At 52.5% G+C, this 19,738-nt stretch overlaps 5 protein-coding genes across 5 annotated transcripts; all 5 read right to left on the minus strand.

Moving 5' to 3' along the window:
• Nucleotides 1-1,859: 1,859 nt before the first annotated feature.
• JKF63_04545 (uncharacterized protein) lies at nt 1,860-2,369 on the minus strand (the record flags this gene model as incomplete). Its single annotated transcript, XM_067900528.1, has 1 exon — nt 1,860-2,369. One exon carries the CDS (start codon nt 2,367-2,369, stop codon nt 1,860-1,862), a length of 510 nt encoding a protein of 169 aa, XP_067756549.1.
• A 7,037-nt stretch (nt 2,370-9,406) lies between these two features.
• On the minus strand, nt 9,407-9,919 carry JKF63_04546 (uncharacterized protein; the record flags this gene model as incomplete). The annotated part of the gene is made up of 1 exon (XM_067900529.1): nt 9,407-9,919. The coding sequence occupies one exon, from the start codon at nt 9,917-9,919 to the stop codon at nt 9,407-9,409; it is 513 nt and encodes a 170-aa protein (XP_067756550.1).
• A 1,546-nt stretch (nt 9,920-11,465) lies between these two features.
• Nucleotides 11,466-13,178, minus strand: JKF63_04547 (uncharacterized protein; the record flags this gene model as incomplete). The annotated part of the gene is made up of 1 exon (XM_067900530.1): nt 11,466-13,178. The coding sequence occupies one exon, from the start codon at nt 13,176-13,178 to the stop codon at nt 11,466-11,468; it is 1,713 nt and encodes a 570-aa protein (XP_067756551.1).
• Nucleotides 13,179-15,206: 2,028 nt separating this feature from the next.
• JKF63_04548 (uncharacterized protein) lies at nt 15,207-15,941 on the minus strand (the record flags this gene model as incomplete). Its single annotated transcript, XM_067900531.1, has 1 exon — nt 15,207-15,941. One exon carries the CDS (start codon nt 15,939-15,941, stop codon nt 15,207-15,209), a length of 735 nt encoding a protein of 244 aa, XP_067756552.1.
• Nucleotides 15,942-17,157: 1,216 nt separating this feature from the next.
• Nucleotides 17,158-19,143, minus strand: JKF63_04549 (uncharacterized protein; the record flags this gene model as incomplete). Its single annotated transcript, XM_067900532.1, has 1 exon — nt 17,158-19,143. The coding sequence occupies one exon, from the start codon at nt 19,141-19,143 to the stop codon at nt 17,158-17,160; it is 1,986 nt and encodes a 661-aa protein (XP_067756553.1).
• Nucleotides 19,144-19,738: the final 595 nt, after the last annotated feature.

Genomic DNA, 19,738 nt, shown 5'->3' on the forward strand with positions numbered 1-19,738 from the left:
TCAAAGAAACTGGGTGCCAAAGCGAAAGCAAACATACAAAGGAGAAACAATAGAAGTAAGGAAGGATGGAATGGAGCGAGGGATCCATCAATGAATGCTGGTGCCGTTACACGGCGCAGCGCGAAGGGAAGCAAAAAAGAGAGAAAGACAAGGCAACCGACAGAAATTTGTAGCAGGGCGTGCACCACACAACCCACACACACTCACACCAATCACTCAAAACCCAATACGAGGCCGGAGAAGATAAGATAGAAACAGCCTCAACACGTTAGTGGTGGTAACGAGGGGGGTGAGTCGGTGAATGAATGAACGCACGCACACACACACACACACACACAGAAACATATATTAGCCAACAATGAGGCAAAGAGGCGGGCGCAAAAGTGACGACGACGACGACGCGTGGAGGTGAAATATGGGAGGGGGAGAAAAGGGGGTCACCCAATGGACAGTAGAGCAGAATCTCGGTGAGAAACCTCACGTGTGCCTCTCCTATGGGCAAAAAGAAAAACCAACAAAATGAACGCAAAAAAAAAAAGAGGTTACTGACTCGCCGCCACCACGAGGGGGAGGAGGGGGAGGGGGGGACACAAACACTCGATCACTTACACTCACGAACGAACCTCTTCACTAAGAGAATCCGCAGCCCCCTACTGTACACACTCCCTTACATAGACACGCCATCGAGCACATCGGTGAGAGTGGGAAAGCTCAGGGGAACAGAAGGACTGTTGCCGTCATTACCTGTTTGGTGCGTGAGAGTCCGTGAGCGGATGAATAAACGTCAGTGTTGTTGTTTTCTTTTTTTTTCATGACTTCAGTTGATTCTTGGCTGTCTTTTGGGTGTGCGGCTAGACAATGCCAACAGGGGGGGAGGGAGGGGGGAGGAGGGGGCGGTGCAGAGGCCAGACAAACACGCGCGCGCGCACACAAACAAGAAGGAAAAAACACACACGAATAAAGTGATCAAGGAGAGAACAGAAGACACTTCAGGAATACGCTCACCAAGCAGAGTACTTGTTGGGTGGTGCTGGTGGTGGTGGTGGTGGTGGTACTGGTGGGTGAACAAGAGGAAAAGACATCAATACAACCAAATGAACGGGGGAAGTGACAATAACGTACGCGTATAGGGGGGGGGGGGGGGGGGCGCAATGAACATTGTGGAATTAACTTCACGCGTATCTCGATGCGTAAAAAAAGTGAGCGCAACCCATGACTGTTTTATTCGCATTCTCTAGGACCCGGCGCTTTGGACCGTGTGTGTATATATATATATATATGCGTGTGTGTGTGTGTGTGTGTGTGTTCCTCTCTATTATACCATTTTGCCCCCACCCCACCCCCATGCACACACACACACACGGCATTTGATTCCCGTGACTGGTGCCTTCATTGGTTTTTAATGAGTGCTGCTCGCTTGCTTCGCGTGTTTTTTCTCTCTGTTCCATTCGCGACACCGTTAAGCGACAATGCGTATCGATGCACACGGTGAGATCAGGAACACCCAAGTCTACCTTCCCCCCTCCCCGCTCCTCCCCCCTTTCACACAGAGCTAGAGAGACGTTTAGATCGAAGCAAGCGTCGCTCAAATGAATGGGTACACGAAAAAGTGGTACGGTGGGGAAAGGACTTGCAGGTCCTCCCTCGCCTCTACAAAATCCTTCGCACGACTTTCATCGAATACACACATCGATATTGGGTGTAGTCGCTTCTCCATACGCCCTCTCCCTTGACGCCCATTGAAGTTCTCCCGACTGAACCCAAGCAGACTCGCGCGTCACAGTGACCTGATGAAGCCGGTGATTATTTTCCCTGCGCCCCAAAAGGGGCAAAGAGTGATGCTACAGCCGCTGCGTAGCCTACTGGCGGGGCTGCTGGCCCGGCTGCTGCATCATGTACTGCGGCTGCATCGCCATCATCTGCTGCTGCGCATACGGGTTCGGCTGCGGATAACCGGCAGCAGCGAAGTTGCCGCCATAGTAGCCCATGTTCGCAGCGGGGTTCGGGCCCTGCTGGGGGTTGTAGCTGCGCTGGCGCTGGTTGCCAGACGCAGCGAGTGCCACCTTCAGGCGCTTGTTCAGGATGTTGAACCCGTTCAGCTCATTCACCGCCTGCTGAGCAGATGCCGCTGACTGGTACTTCACAAAGCCGTAGCCGCGGCTCTGACGCGTCTCGCGGTCGCAGACGATCTTGACGCCCTCGATCGGGCCAAAGCGCTCGAAGAGCTGACGGAGCTGCATCTCATCGACAGTGGTGGGAATGTAGTTCACCATGAGGTTGCGCAGGGCCTCTGGCTCGGGGTTGTACATCTGCGGCGGTGGCACCTGCTGAGGCTGCTGCTGCTGGGGAGGGGTCATCTGCTGGGACATGGTGGCAGGAGGTGAGTGAGTGATAGAGGGTTGTAAAAGGTGAGGGCGACTTTGTGGGACGGGGCGGGAGTGAGAGACAAGGACGAAAATAGTAGAAAATAAAAAAAAAGAGAAAAGAAGAAAGCGAAGAATCTGCGATGTGAAGAGATGTCAAATACACGACGTGTGTGCGTGTGGCGGTGGCCGGGAGGGAAAGAGGAGATTGTGTGTGTGTGTGTGTGTGTGTGTGTGTGTGTGTGTTAGGGTGTGGGTGGGTGTGCAGAGGAAAGTGATGGAAAAGAGATAGAGTGGAGGGGAAAAGCGCGAGGGTGAAAGTGGGGTATTGATGTGAAGAAAAATAATTGAAAATGCATCGAGACCGCGAGTAAGGCGGTTTTTTTTTTCTGAGCGCTACGCAAAGCTCAGCAGACGCGTACGTGTGGTATGCACCTACGTGTGTGTGTGTATTTCTGCGATATAGATGCAGACACACAGCTTTACTGACAGAGATTATACCACTTGGCACACGTGCACGGGGGGAGAGAGAAACAACTGCGTTGTCTCTTTCGCCTCACCCGCCTATTCATCTTAGTTACTGCTGAGACCTTACGAGATCAGTCCTCAGCGAACCCCCCGAAAAAAAACACGAGCACACGCCGTAGGTGATTCACACATACACGGGTGCGTTGATGTGCCGAGTGTAATCCTCCGATACACAGAAAGAAGAGGAGAGGAGAGGAAAGGGAGGAGTCTGCAGCAGCGTGAAGGAATGAGAAGAGACACGATCGCCTCTCTCCGTACCACTGATATCACACCGCGCCAAGCTTTTCCCTCTTTCCTGTTCTTCTCATTCTTGCAGTGCTCATTCAGATAATGCACATCGTCACTTCACTATCTGTGTACGGGGGGGAAGGGGGAGAGAGGTGACTGTTTTCGTGTCCCCCATGTTGACTGTTGGCTTCTCTACGCGCGCGACTTCTTTACTATGTTTTTTTCTTCACTCAACTCTTCTCCTTTTTCTTGCAACTTCCTTTCCCCTTTAGATATTCTATCGTGGGCTAAGACACTCTAACACAGCCGTATGCACGCACGCACAAGGGCATGCAGACACATGCCAACGGACACACCAGTGACAAGGGAAAAAAGAGTTTTGGCACGTATCCCTTATAATACCTCCACACAAAAACACACAACACACAGCTGCTTTCTTTTTTTCACTGATGGGGTGTTGTGGATGAGTGTGAGAGTTTTGCGTTTTTTCTTTCCCTATTTCTGGCACACCACCACTCATTCTGTGGTCCTTGTCTCCGTGTCACGCGAAGGATACACGCCTGACCATTTGGGAAGAGGGAGGGGGATAGGGGATGCGTGCTGCCCTTGTGTGTGAGCCTCTTTTCTGCCCCAGCGCGTGTGTGTCCGCATGCACTAGCACCTTTTGGGGGGAAGGGGCGGGGGGGGGCATGGCCCTGCTTCTCGATGATTCTCTTCGTTTGGTGGAGGGAGAGAGGAGGGGTGTGACTGCTCATGCGGTTGAGGAGTCGCTTTTCCCTCGTCATCGAAAGTGCCATTTCCTCACATCTCGCTCTCTGCCCCCTCCCCCTCCCTCCTTCCCTCCCTCCCTTGTGCACTGCCTTTCCTGCGATCCTCTTCTCATACCTCTCCTCACTCTCCTCTTGCCACTGCAGCTACCCCTGCTTCTCTCCCTTCTTCGCCTACTGTATATGTGCTCAACTCGCAGCTCTGCGTGTTTGTGTATATATATACATATATATATATATATATGCTCTTGACCTCCTCTGGGGGTGCTTCGCAATCCTTCATTGGAGGGTGTTCCCATGGAAGGGTGGAAAAACACAGACATCATCATCGAGACACAATAAGTTGAGGGCGAAAATATAGAAAAACGTTGGGGGTAGAACAAACAAGCGTTGGGGTCTGCTGGGAGAGGCAAGACCCCCACGACTTTGTCCGTGGCGTGGGAGGGAGGGGGAGGGCACACACGCGTAAACAAGAAGGGTAGTCGACACCACAAGCGCGCACACACGAGGAGAAAAACGAACACGAGCACTACATCACACACACATGCATGCATACCCTTGTCTACGCCGGGGGGAAGGGGGGGGAAGACAGAGAGCGCGCGAAGAGGAAAAAGGGTATATAACAAAAAGCACCACAGCGCTGCAAAATTGAGAGTGGTGTGTGTGTGTGTGTGTGTGGAACAGGAGAAGGACAACCAAAAACACGCGCACTCGGAGAGGGTGAGAGTGCCCAAGTCTACCCGCCGCCCTCTCAAACAAAGACATGAAGGAAGAGACAAAGAAGGAAAAAACAGACAGACACACATTACAGAACCAAAAAAAAAACATACACAAAACAGCTAAATCAAATGAAAAACAAAAAAAGACACCGGGGTGAGACAGAGGCACAAAAATAGACGCCAAAGTACAAAAAAAAGAGGAAAAAACAACAACAAAGAAGGGCCGCAAATACAAACGGGAAAAAAAAGAGAAAAGTCGAGAGCACAGGCCAAATTTTTTCAAGGACAGAAAGAGGAGAGATAGGAAAGAGAGGAATAAGAGGAAGAACACACACACACACACACGTGACCTCATGTGAAGGCAAACGCAAGGGAGACGACGACAAAAATCACTCGGCGTGAAAAAAAAAAACGACACCAGAAGAGGCGGTGGTCAACGATCAGGCCGTCCTGAGGAGAACGTTTATGGGGCGATCGTGTCAGCCTGCAAGTGTTTTTTTTCTCTTGTGATGTGATAATGGCGGTTCACCTCCTCTTTGCTAGGGAAAGGATAACAAGGAAAAAGGGGGAGAGGATCGCATGAACGGAGCGGTGTATTTCTGGGTGTGTGAGGCCAAATGGAGAACGGGCAGTGGTGTGCAAAAGAAGCCACCCACTGGCATGACATACGCATTCGTCCGTCAGCCTGAAGAAGGGGGAGAAGGGGGGGACAGAAGAAAGAAAACACAAAAAGAATCAGGCGCTGCTGACACATAGCACCACCGCAACTACTATATTGCTTCGATCGCAACCTCTGCACCTTGTTTCTCCTGGATAAAATATGTGTATATTATATGTGTACATGCCAGCAACGTGAGTCTGTGAGCCGGTGACTTGAACATCGAGAATCTCCGCTTAATTTACACAAACATCCATGTGTACGCCGTCCAATTGCGGCGCCCGACTTCTTCCCCCCTCTATTTTCATCTCCTCGTCTTTTCCCACGGGCTTCTTTTTTTTTTGTGTGTGTGGTCCTCCTCTCTTTATTTTGTCCGTGCCAAACGCCAATTTGGCATATAATAAAAAAAACGGTGCATGTATATATAAATATATATATAGATTGTATGGTGGGGAGGGGGGGGGTGTTGTTGTTTCCTAATATTTGTTTAGGTGTCTTTTCGGAGGGAGGGGGGTACACATACGTGAAAGAGAGCGAAGGGGGGACGCCTATCCTTTTTCCCGCCTCTACCGTGGTTGGTGTGTTGTTGCTTTTCTCGTCAACACGGCGTCCACCTCCTCCTCTTTTTTGTTCCTTCCTCCGTTTCTCGGTTTTTTTTCCTGGTGTTTGTTTTCAAGGAAGAAGGCGAGGGGGAGAAAAAAAACATGCTTTCCCTTCTCCCTTTCTCCCCCCCCAAAAAAAAAAAATCACGAAAAGATGAACATGAAAAAAATGGAGCCTACGAAAAAAAAAACGGAAAATAAAAACAATAGAACACAAATAAATACATATACATACACGTGTATACATATGTAATATATATATGTGTGTTTGTATATCTATATATATCTATGTATATATATTTATATATATATAATTACTATATAAATATATAAATATATATACATAGAGAGAGAGGAAGAAACAGAGAGAAATGCGTCACTACAAAATATCCAGAAAAACAAAGAGGAAAGCAAGCAAAAAAAAAACTCAAAACAAACCAAAGGAACCGGGGCAAAAAAAAGGAAACGACAAAATCAAAAACCCTCGCACCGCCACCACCACACACACACATGCACATATGTATACGTGTGCATGTATATATATATACACCTTTATCTTGCCTGTGCGCATTCCGCAGACAGAGAAAACTGGAAAGATGAGGGAAGGTGGGGGGTGCGATGAGAGATTCAGAGACGCCAACAAAAAGGAGGAAAAAAAAAGAAAAAATTTACGGGGGACAAAAATGGGAAGTCAAAAACACAAAACATAAACACAAAGCCAAAAAACAATTTTATGAACAACAATATGAAAAGACAAAACTTTTTTGTGGGAAGGAGGAGCAGAGCGAAGCGACAACGCGCGGACAACTAACGTTTAGGGGTCCAGGAAAAAAAAAGGGGTGTGATGCGGTGCGGCATCGTAGCCGCGGTGGCGGATATACGTGTGAAAGGCAACAACCACCGCGCCATCACCACTCACTTGACGAGAACAAAAACGCTATAGATGAACTTGACAGACAGAGAGACAAGGGGAGGACTCGAAAGGAAAACAGTCACGAAACGCTGAGAAGAAAAAACCGTGCAGACTATAGAGGGCGAGAGAAGATGAACACCATAGATGCGCACCCACACACATAAAAGCACAGACCTTCTTTTCACCACGGCTGTTTCAGGCTGCAGCTCTTGTGATCACTGGTGCTCGGGTGCACCTAAATGAGTGCAATCGGAGGAGAGGGGAAAAATAGTGTGGTTCATCTCCCTCCCTCCCTCCCCCCCCTCTGGATGCACCCAAAAGGGCGAAAGAAAAGCACAAAGGCAAGACACCAAACAGGAGGGACTGATATCGTGGGGGGAGTCTACTCCTTTTGATGCACCTTTGTTTTCTTCTTTTTTTCCATGGGAGGGTTGTCATCCCTCCGAGCAGCTGTTCTTTGATCCTCCATCTCTTATACCGGAAACACAATCCCTATCGATCTCTATTGGCAACATTTTATTTTTCTCTTCATCAGTGTAGATGGCCCGTGTCAAGTGAGATTCTTTTTTTTTTCTTTGAGCGTGACAGACGAGATGGCATGACAGGCTTCTCAAGTGTGCAAAAAAAAAGAATTTGGTGTTGTTGACGGCGGGTAGGGCGGGGGGAGGGAGGGAGGGAGACACATGCGTAAAACGTAAAACAAAAAGGGTAAGTGATGAGAAGGGAGCGTGTGTATGTGTGTGTGTGTGTGCGTGCATGGACAAGCGAAGGGGTGGAGCGTGGGTGAGGAAGACCAGGGAAAGATGAAGTGAACAAGAAAACAAAAAGGGGACTAGGGGAAAGGACGGCGGATAGTGTGAAAAAAACAACTGAGAAAAGCGGTGACGGCGGAACGCGACAACAAGTGATGTCAAAGAGCAGAAGAGATTCGACGACGACAAACGTAGATAATGAGCAAGAAGGCAACACGCTAAACTAAGGGATGAACACACACATGAATGTAAAACGCACGATAACGCGCACACCACCCTTCGGACACACACACACACACACACACACACACACATAAATATATCTCATCACAGATGTGCACGCAGGCTACCACCACCACCAGCACAACGACAACCACCAAGAGGACACCCCTTTTCATCAATCCACTATGTACAGAACGGAGAACTTTTCATGGGGCTATAAAAGCAGAGAAGCAAGTGGTACACCGGTTTTGTCTTGCTTGCGAACATCCATGAGGAACTTCTCTCTCTGAATGGGCGGGAAGAGGGGGGGAAGAGAGGGGGAGAGGAGGAGAGGGGGGGCAGAGGGTCTTACTTGTGTTTGAGCACGACTGACAGCGCACAGGCATACACACACACACGCAAAGAAAGAAGCACAAAGAGAGCTGTATCTAGTAAGGGGGGATAGACGGGAAACACAAAAAAAAAGTACAAAGTACACAAAACCAAAAGGCGTCGGACGGCGGCAGCACACCCTGAAAAAAACACAAAAACACGCACATATACGTATATCAGCGTGCTCCTCCTCTTACCTACGGAATAACAAACTTCAAGAGGAGGACAAGACTCTCCAATGCAAAGAGGGGAGGCGCGGATAACATCAAAGGAGGACGTAGAGCCCGCAGTTGAAATACGCAAAGCCCCCCCCTTCCCACACACACACACACAAAGCGTCACCGCAGAGCACCCCGCCACGCTGCTTCTTCTATTGTGCTGTGTTTGTTCTACCTCTCATGACAAATGCACCACACACACACCGCCTTTTTTCCCTCCTCCGTATCGCCTTCCTAGCCAATAGTGTTTTTTTTGCCGTACAACTAACAAATTATATGCATACATGTACATGTGTACACACGCACACACACACATGCATTTATGCATGTAAACATGAGCCGTGTTGTCCCAAACCGACCACACACAAACCGACTACAACAGATGCCGTATGACCAGATGATGAGACATGGGCGGGAGTGAGGGGTAAAAAAAAAAGTACTGATAACAGGTAAGCACGAACACAAACAGAGCAACAAGACCGGAGAAGAGATGGAAATGACTCTCTGACCTGTGTGTGTATGTGCCACGACTCGTGAAGACCGCTTCCCCTCAGCAGTGCCACCATGCTCGTCTGTCACTGGCTATCACCCGTGCACTCGAGATCAGCAAAAGCGTCACGCGCAAGCGGTTACCAGCATGTTCTTCTCACTTTTTTCCTGCTCTCATTCATCGTTGCGTTCATTTTTTGTTCGTGGTACAAAAAAAAACCTTCGCATGCGGTGGAGTTTGGCCATTCCTTCTACGCCTTTATGTGGTTGCGGTTTGTTGTTCACCACCACCACCATCACCACCGCCATAGACACATATGCCCTGCAGGGGGAAAGGGGGGGGATATCCTCCTCCAACACTTTCTTCGCTCTCGTGTGTTTTCCGGCTGCAGAGGGGACATGCACCCTCCCTCCGACTGCACGTCCGCCCGGCGTACACATCCACACTACCCTACACACGCACACACACATAACACTTCTCCGCTGACAGTCGCGCTTTTGCTCGTATCCGGTGATTATCTTCCCTGCGCCCTAAAAAGGGGCAAAGAGTGATGCTACAGCCGCTGCTGCGTAGCCTACTGGCGGGGCTGCTGGCCCGGCTGCTGCATCATGTACTGCTGCTGCATCGCCATCATCTGCTGCTGCGCATACGGGTTCGGCTGCGGATAACCGGCAGCAGCGAAGTTGCCGCCATAGTAGCCCATGTTCGCAGCGGGGTTCGGGCCCTGCTGGGGGTTGTAGTTGCGCTGGCGCTGGTTGCCAGACGCAGCGAATGCCACCTTCAGGCGCTTGTTGAGGATGTTGAACCCGTTCAGCTCATTCACCGCCTGCTGAGCAGATGCCGCTGACTGGTACTTCACAAAGCCGTAGCCGCGGCTCTGACGCGTCTCGCGGTCGCAGACGATTTTGATGCCCTCGATCGGGCCAAAGCGCTCGAAGAGCTGGCGGAGCTGCATCTCATCGACAGTGGTGGGAATGTAGTTCACCATGAGGTTGCGCAGGGCCTCTGGCTCGGGGTTGTACATCTGCGGCGGTGGCACCTGCTGAGGCTGCTGCTGCTGCTGCTGGGGTACCATTTGCTGTGCCATGTTTCCTTGCTGTGTTATGCTTTGTGATGCGGCGAGGTCGGAACGGGATTCGAAGGCGAGCGCGCAACAAGTGGGGGATAGGGGAGAAGGTGAAGAGCACAAGGAGACACAGAGGACTACAAAGGAACGTAACAGATACGACGCCGTTAAGAAAAAAGGAAACAGAGGAAGAGCGTACAGAAAGATAAGGGTAGACAACTCACCCCATATGGCGATGTGAAGACACTCGAGGAGAGATGACTCACAAAAAGGGAAAAATATTTCTGCGCGTCCGTGTGTGTGTGTGTGTGTGCAGTGCCAACTGGGTCTGTATATGTTTTGGGGGGGCGGGGGTAGGTGAGAGGTGTTTGAGCGGGGGGGGTAGAGAGAGTAAAGAGATCAAGACACGAAAGAATACCTGTGTGCGTGTACGTGTGTGCGTGTGTGTGTGTGTGTTGAGGTGGTGGTCGTGGTAGGGGGGTGAGATAGTAGTAGGTGGGTGGGTGGGTGGTGGTAGAGAGGACTGAAGAAGCGGGAAAGGGAAGGAAGGGACTTGAAACCAAAGTAAACCCGCACAGAGAGAGACAGAGAGAGGGGAGGGACGAGGAAGAACAAAGAAAGCAACAAAAATCTACGTTAGCAAGAATTGTGCAGGTGTGTGACAGTGTGTGTGTGTGTGTGTGTGTGTGTGTGACGGGGGAGTGATAAGCGATAAATGTGACGAGGAGTAGGTGTCGGGAGGAAGGAAGTGAAACAGGAGACAGTGCGTGGATAGCGAAAGTGTCCCCCCCCCCCCCCCCCTCAAGGGGGTCGTGAGGTTGAGACGGATCCTACCGCGAAGGCAAAGGACTCCGCTTCACGTAGACTTCTAACATAAAACGATACCTTTTGAAGGCATGTCAGCAACAAATGGGGGGAGAGAGACGAGGGAAAACGTCGTAGCGGGGAAGCCCCCCCCCCCCGTTTGACTCACGTCACCCCGCCTCCCCCCACCCCCAAATCCCCTCCTTGCACGTCAGTTGCAGACCAAAAAGGGTGCAAACAGGGCTCTGTGCGCAATGACAGTGAAAATGAGGAAGGGGGAGAGGAGGGTCGTAATAGTCCTTGCGCCCACCCCGCCCACCCCACCCCACCCCGCCCACCCCACCCCACCCCGGTGGGCGGAAGAGAGCCGCGAGATAGTATGCATGGTTAGTCAAACGTACAGTTGACTCCAACACGTGAGGTATAAATAGAACGGAGTGACAGCAGTGATAGCAGATGAGTGGCGCCCCCTTGAAAAAAATAGTAATAAAAGGACTGACGCCCAAGTGAGCAGGGACATACTCGCGCAACGGTGAGCCGCGCACATGTGCGCTGAAGGTGGTGCACCAGGAAGGGTGACAGGGAAGGGAGGAAACGAAGGAAGGCGGATGTATAAAAAAAGAGAAAATCCGGATGATAATGACCAAAGGACGAGAGTTGCCGTTCACAACTTCACAGAAGAGGCCGATAGACAACCGAGCACACCGCCACAACAGGGGGGAGAACGCCCCGCCCCCCCCCGCCCCCCCCCAAAAAAAAAAACTCAGTGCTCTTCCATCCATTGCTGCGCGCTGCGGCGCAGCACGAAAGAGACCACGCTTTCGTGTGCGTTGATCAACGCCTCCCTTCCCCGGGAAAACGCGGGAGCAGCACTATCCTGTGCCCGTGCGGCCTCGATAGCGGAAAAAAAAAGCTCGACAGACGCTGGCAGCGGCGACACGACGGTAACACCCTCGGCCGGTGTGGAAGTGTGTGAAATCCTGTCGCTGCTGTCACCACTGCGACAGTTGACGCTCCTGGAGCCATTGCGCTCATGTGCCCCACTTGATGGTCGTGAGGGCACATCTGGATGCAGCTGATAAATGAGCAAACGAAGTAGCTCCGCAAGACACTCAGCTTCAAAGCGACTTGGCCAACGTTCCTTGTCTACCGCGGCATCTGAAAAGCCTTGGGAAGTGCTGCGAGACTCTTCACAGCCCATTGCGGGGTAGCTCAAGTGCACAATGCGCTGCAGTATCTCTGCCATCCATGTGATGATCGCCGCATCAGTGCGGTCACCTACGACCTTGGATGTGATGTCCGTGCAAGACCCAGCGCCGGTACCATCACCACGCAGAGGGCGGAAAAAAATATGGCCGAGGCGGCGCAGCACGTGTCGGCCGAGTAGCCGGCGATGCATCAGGTCCACGTCAGCCACCTCATTTTGGTATCGGGCTTCACACTGCCCATACCGGAGCAGGCGCTCCAATAACTGGGAGCCCTCTTGCTGAAGGACAGTGTATAAGACCACACAAAGAGGTGGAGTGGCGGCGCGAGATGAAAGCGAAGCAGAGAATCGAACAGCAGGCATCGGTGCGATATGAAAATCCGCGGTGACTAGTGTTGCACGCATGAGTTGCCCTTTGTCCACATAGGTGGAGCGACGCCCTTCTCGTGGGCCACAGCAGAGCGCGCTTCTCTCCGCAACGTCTACCGTGAGTATTGTCAAGTAGTAAAGCAACGAGAGAACAGACGTCTCGATTGATTGAGGAAGACAGCAAGGCGCACGGCACGGCGTCCAAGATGAGGAGGCGCATGCAGGCGGATACGGAGCCGCTGCGATCTCCACGAAGGTACTGATGGCGTAGAGGTTGGCGCTGACAAGCTGGGCGTACAAGGACCGCCTGGAGGGCGCGCGTCGCGTTGTCACCGGTGGTGAGGCCACATATCCCCAATGTAGATTGGGGAGCGGCAGCGAGCGTAAAAAGGTCGCTGCATCTGTAAGAAAGAGATCCTCCTCCTCTACTGTCACTCGCACCCCAGACTCCGCTGCATCCAGGCGCGCACGCATCCACTCTAAAAAGCGCTCGTGCGCTTCCACGAGCCCCCGCAGTCGCAGATGAAAGGCATGAGCCACGTACGATAACGATCCCCTATCCTTGGAACTGGGAGAAAAAAAACTGGATTTCTGGGGCTGCTCCTTACGAAGCAAGTGCAGAACGCTGGTCACCAACTCTGACGTGCTGGTCTCCTCCAACCGTGCCGGTCGATCGGCATCGGCCACTGTAGCCACATGAACGAGATAAAACACGTGGAGAATGCTGAGAGCCGACCATGCTGCCTCTTCAACCTCGACAGGGATGGCACCCCCGGCCTCCACAGATTTCGCTTCACGGCTACCAGCTGCGGCGGCCGGCGTGGTCCGAAACACCTTCAGCACTTTGTCGCAAGTCGCGCACGAGGCACTGAGAGCGGACCGCAACTGAAGAAACGGCATCGACAGGGCGTGCAGCGCTGACTGAGCCTTAGCCCACCCCCCACCCCTTATCTCTGCTGCTGCTGCGAGTGCCACCACCGCCCACCCAATCCGCAATAAAACGAGCTAGAGGAAAACAAGAGGAAAAAAGAATTGAGCGCAACAGGGCGGCCTCTCTTTGAGTGTTTTTTTGTTTTGGTGTGCGTGTGTGTGTGTGTGTGGGGGGAAGAGGTGAAGAGTAGTAAAGGTTGTGGAGTGAGTGACTCTTGTTGTTGTTGTTTTGTAACGCATCTGCGCTCATGTGACTCAGTATGCCTGCAGCGTGAATGTCCTGTTGAGATATATCGCAGAACGAAGTGGCGTGTAGACCACACCCAATCGACACAGGAGAAGGTAAGGCGGGCAGATACAGGGCTGAGCAGCAAATGAAGAGAGAATCAACGTGCAGTGTGAACAGAGCGCCCGGAACGGAAAGGAAGAGCGCTGAACAGATATGTGCGCACGCACGCACGCACAAGCTCACACACACACACGCATGCGCAAGGTGCACCCTCCTGGAAGGCCGGTCGCACGCTTCAGCCCTTCGCTTCGTGGTTATACTCGCTATGTGATGGCTGTAGGCTCCGCCTACTCCTTCGACGCTTTTACTCGCAAATGTCACACTCCTGCCATGCCCACAGACATTATGAGCTAACCTCGAAAAACTGCGTCGGGAAGCCTGCATGCAGAACGCACGTGATCTCCTCCATAGCCTGGAGCGTGGAGGCCAAGTAGAAAAAAAACACGCACACTACCCTGAAGCCCACGCACCCACAAGGGCGTCTGTCTCTCTCCCGCTCGATGACATGCATCCAAAAAGCAGCGACCAGAGTGGGGCTACCAGCTCGAATGGCCACGCTTGCTGGACGAGGTGTGGTGCAAGCGTCTGCTGGTTGTGCAGCAAAACTTACATCATCTCGGCTATAGTTACGCAACGGGGGAGGAAGAGAGGGCTTTAGAGGTGCCATGTAATATCTGCTTCGATCCTTCAACTTTTTTTTCACGGTGTGGGTCACCCTGCGGCCCACCAGTTCTTCACTGAGGTGAAAAATGCGGAAAAAAAAAAGAAATGTGACGCCAGAAACACGAAAAGGAAAGAGCAACCGCACACGCCCATTGAGACATTTGTCTGTATGTGTGTGTGTGTATGTGCGTGTGTGCGTGTGTGTATGTGTGTGTACATATACACATACACACGCGCAAACACGAATCTACACACATGCAGTTCTATGCGCAAAGAAAAAGGCGGAATCATTTAGAACTGCATGAGCGCTGACAAGCCCAATACAACGCATGCCAAAGAGACGTGACTACGTTCAAGGGAGGAAAAAAGACTCCATGACAAAGGGAGAGAGGCAAGTGTAGCGGGCCTGCCCCCCCCCCCTTGCTCTCGATGAACAAGTGTGTACGTGCGCGCATGTGCACGTGCATCAACACGCGTGTCCTAGACACGCCACATTGCTCAAAAAATCTACAATGGGGCAAAGGACGAACCAAAAAAAAAAACACAAACAGAAGAGAGCCCTGGATAGCTCAAGACACACGACATACAGACAACAGATTGTGGAGAGGGTGGGGGGTAAAAGAAGTGCAAAGGGAGAACATTTTTCTCCCCGTTAATTGTTTTTTTTTGCTGATGTCGCTATCTGTCATCCCCACTCCTCCCCCGGCCGCACACGCACATGAAAAAAAAACAAAAACGAGGGAAGAACAAAAAAAAACTGCTTGGGTATTTTTTTCCTTCAAAATAACCTCGACAGGATCCGCGCCCCATGTCGTTATCGTCGGGGGAGGGAGGGGGAGGGAGAGTCGAACAACGGATCAGAAAGAAGAGGAAGGAAGGAAGGAAAGACTGTCTCCCGAAGGTCTGATAGAAAGCAGCGCAACTCGAAGTTGAGGTCAGCGGACACAGAAACAAGTGAGGACAAAAGAAAAAAGCAGCGCGTATCACATGAGTAAAGTGAGGACAACGCAAAGAGGAGGAGAAGGGGGGAGGTCGCCTGTGTGTGTTCAGAAGCCGGCTGGTGTCATCGCAGGGGTGAGCACGCGACTCGCCTCTGTAGATGAGCCGGCACGGTAGACAGTGTTGACGGGCACCATTCCCGGGGGCATGCCATGAGCGTAGCCGGCATAGACACTGCGTTGCCCTATCGGGTAGCCGCCACAGTCCATATTATGCATATACGGGTCGTACCCGGCTCCACCGATCATTGGATTCGAGGAAGACATCCCAGGCATAGCCGCTGCCGAGACCTCCTGCTCTTTAGAGAGAACCATTTGATTGTAGTACATGGACTTCATCGCTTGCTGCTGCTGCGGGTTCAGCGCCACCGTCGAGAGTCGAAGCGCGTCGTACGCTTCCTTTGCTGCCAGTGCGTTCGCGTACGCCACCTTCAGCTTCTTTCCGCCAATCTCAAACCGGTTCAAGCAAGAGATGGCGTAGGTTGCAGAAAAAAAGAAATAAAACTTCACGAACCCGTAGCCGCGACTCTCGGCGGTAATTTTGTCGTAGATAATCTTCACACTCTCGATCTTACCAAACTGGCCAAAGAGCTCGTACACCTGCGCCTCGTTCATCAACGGTGGAAGGTAGTTGACAATCAGGTTGCGCAGTGCATCGGGGTCGACTGTGTAGCAGCCAGGTGTGCCGCTGTCACCCGTGCTGGGGGCATTAGTAGGCGCGGGATTGCTCTGTAGCGCCGGTGTGGAGCTGGTGCTTCCGTTCTGTGTAACTGACATATCCATTCTCGGTGCCTTTATTGCCGATGTTTTTGATGTATGCGTGGTGAGTAACGTTTATGAGCGGTTTGCCGAATCGTGCGATGGAGGAGGAGGAGGAGGGGAGGAGGAGGAGGGGGGGGGGCTGAGACCGTTAGTGCGAGCAATCGAGGAAGTGTAAAAAAAAGAGAGAGCGGTCTACCTCCAATGAGGTAGGCAAGTAAGTTTTGGGTAGTGAGCGATAAAAAAAAAGCTAAAATGTGTGACACAGACATGGAAAAGAGGAAGAAGAAACGGAGAAAAGGGAGGAGGGGACACGTGTACTCATCAAAAAAACACGAGTGTCAAGACAACAGAGAAAGAGAGACGCGTGAAAGATGAAGCGCCTCAAGAGAGCGACTTTGCAGACCACTCATGATCCGTGGCGTGAGGCACACAACACGCGTGCACTGATGAGTAAGCTTCGATGTTGGCGTGGACACGCAGAGAAGAACTTCCTTGAGCAATCGCTCATAAACACAACATGAAAGATTCGAAGATGCGGGGTGTCCCTCTGATCCGCTGCAAAACAAATACTGCAGTGGACCCGTCACCGGTCGTATCTGCGCCTGTTATTTTTTTTTTTGGGTGGGGGGTGGGTGGGTGAGTTTAAAGAGGGAATTGAATCACCCGCATGTCGTTAAATGAGAGAAAAAAGGAGTAGCGCGAGGAGGGACGAGAATGAGGGGACACGGGAGGGAGGGAGGGAGGAGGAAAAGAGCTAAGTTGATGTGACCAGTGGTAGCAGCTGCGCCCGTCCTCATCCCCCCCCCCCACACACGCTGTTCTTGGCACCATCCATACACAAAAAAGGGGGGGAAGGGGGCCAGCGCAAAAAAAAAAACGATATCTAGTTTCTTGGCACCGCAAAGAATCTCAAGCATCACGTGACACCGGGAATACACAAATATACCCCCCCCCCTCCCGCTCCAGCGGGCGAGTCTCAATTATCACCAAGACAACCGTTGTGATACACGGGAATGTCACCAGAAGAAAAAAAACACTAACAACTAAAAGAGGAGAGCGCACAGGGGATGGGGGACGAGCGTGTCGTCCTCTCCAACCTCTCCCTCACAGCAACTGCCTACTCCGTCGGTCAAATCCTCCGTTCATCATAGACGGGGGGGAGAGAAGCTCAGTACACCTGAGCTCAGCTACAACTGCGTCAGTGACAAGATCGGGGGAGAGAAATTAATCTCCCAGACTAAAGCACCTCCATCTGAGATGTGCCAGCGCTTACTTTCGGTGAGGCAACGAGGCCCACGAGGTCGCAGAAAAGCTTGTTCGTAGACACCTCCGCGAAGGTGCCCTCAAGCGCCACTTTGCCCTTGTCCAGCACAATAATGTGATCCGCCTTTCGGATCATACTCAACTTGTGTGCAAACATGAGCACCGTGTGCTGCCGCTTCGAGCCCCTGGCCTCCTCAATCAGACGTGAGATGGCGTCGTGCACCACCACCTCGCTCTCACTATCCAGTGCCGATGTTGCCTCGTCCAGGATCGTGATGTGCGGGTTGCGCATCAGCGCGCGCGCGATCGCGATACGCTGCTTTTGTCCACCAGACAAGCTGCGGCCACCCTCACCAACAAACGTGTCATATCCGTCGGGAAGCGCGGATACAAAGTCGTGCGCGTTGGCCTTGCGCGCCGCATCGAGGATAGCGGCGTAGAGCCAGCGGTCGATCGGGTCATCCCAGTTGCGGCCGGGGGTGCCGTAGGCGATGTTCTGTGCAACAGATCCACCAAACAAAACCGGCTCCTGTCCAACGTAGCCAACATGTTCATGCAGCCACTCCGGACTGATGTCGCGCAGGTCATGCTCTCCGAGACGTACCACACCAGCCGTCGGCTCATACAGTTTTAGGAGCAACATCGCCAAGGATGACTTTCCAGACCCACTGCTGCCCACCACACACGTGCACCGGGATGGTTCAATAGTCAAATTTATATTGGTGTAGATCAACGCCTCTGGTCGCGTCGGGTAGGCAAAGCAAACGTCCCGGAGCGTCACGCGCCAGTCACACGTGATTGGGGCGAGCTGCTTGCCAGCAGCCTGCGCCTGCTGGAGCACCTCGGCCTTGTCCAAGATCTCAAAGAGGCGCAACGAGGCGCCGTAGCCCTTGTTTATCTCAGTGGCTAGATTGGTCAACCCCATTAGTCCAATGCCGCAGTACACCGTGTAGAGCATAAACGAAAAGAGGATACCCGGAGTCAGCTTCGCGGAGGCGACGAGCATTGAGCCAGCCCACATGATACAATACATGGCACCATACCCCACCACTTGCAGCGAGGCAACATAAACAGAGTTCCAGCGCACCATGCGCATGCTGAGATCGAAGACACGCTGCACGTTCTTTCCGTACCACGTCTCCTCCTGCGCCTCAGTGCCGAAAGACTTGACGGTTCGAATGTTCGCCAGTCTCTCCTCGGCGACAGTGCCCATGCTGGCCAGCGCGTCCTGCATGTTGTGCTGCAACTTTCGAATGTAGCGGCCGTAGAGACCGGCAAAGATAGCGACTGGCGGTATCATACTCACAATCACGCTTGTCAGCAGCGGTGAGTAGTAGAGCATCACAGCGATGCTGCCAACCGTCTGCAGCAGATTCTTGCTGCCGTTCGTCACCGCCTCCGTCAGGGAGCTGCCCACGACGTTACAGTCCATGGACAATCGCTGGACAAGCGCGCCGGTGCGGTTTTCGGTGGAGTCGAAGAACGCGGTCGGTTGTCGCATGATGCCAGCGTACAAGGCGCGGCGCAGCTTTGCGATAATGCTCTCGCCTGCGTAGCCGATGCAATACAGCCGCAGGTAGTTACCCACAGCACAGAGACCGAACCAGCCCAGGAGCTGCATCGACGTGCCGAGGGGCATCTGGCCCCTGCTCGCGTGGTCAATAAGCGCACCAAACCCGGCAGGTATGGCGAGTGTGGCCGCGCTATACATGCATACACCCGCCACTGCCCCGGCAATGTACGGTGCCTGGTCCCTCGCAGAGCGGACATAGCGAGAGAAGGAGCCCTTCTGCGCGACCGGCTCTGTCACATAGATGGGGCTCTTGCTCGCTGCAGGGCGCTGTGCTGGTGTGGCCTTGCCGTAGTCGGTGCGGAGGCGAATGTCCGATGCGAGTCGTCGCACACTCGTCAAGGCAGTGCGTGAGACGGGCTGCCACACGAACCGCGAGGAGCTTCGCATGGCTGCGGTGCAACCGGAGTTGTGTGTGTATGTGTGTGTGTGCGAGGTATGTAGTGTGTGACGAAAAGACGGAGGAGAAGAAAGAAAAAAAAAGAACAGACATATATACGAGGGTGGAGAAGGACAAACGAGCACCCGACAACAAAGAAATGAAAATAGATCAGAATAGAGAGAAAAAGGTCGGTTTGCCTGCGTGCGTCTGCCCGTCTGTGTGTGTAGGTATAAATGTATGAATGCCCATAGACCTATCCCTTTGGGTGTGCGTATGTACGAGGTTGCGACGAGGGAGTAAGGGGAGAGGAGGGGTTCAACGGGGCTAGTGAGGGAGAGTTGGGTGTGAGGAAAAAGCGGGTTCTGGGCTATGCAACAACAGAGAAAACTGCACCTAGAAATGGAAAACAGCCGAAGAGCGTAGATATATCCCCCTTCTCCGCGGATGCGAAAGCGATGGCAGGCTCAAGGGTGTGGCGGGGGAGGGGGGGGGGGGGGTAAAATCAATACAGGTGCAACTGTGAATGATGCACCGCGAAGATCTCTCTTCGCCGCACGCCATGAGAAAGGAATGTACAAGTAGACAGAGTGAGAAAGAAGGGGC

This window comes from Porcisia hertigi, chromosome 25 (assembly GCF_017918235.1).
Source record: "Porcisia hertigi strain C119 chromosome 25, whole genome shotgun sequence".
NCBI classification, from domain to species: domain Eukaryota; phylum Euglenozoa; class Kinetoplastea; order Trypanosomatida; family Trypanosomatidae; genus Porcisia; species Porcisia hertigi.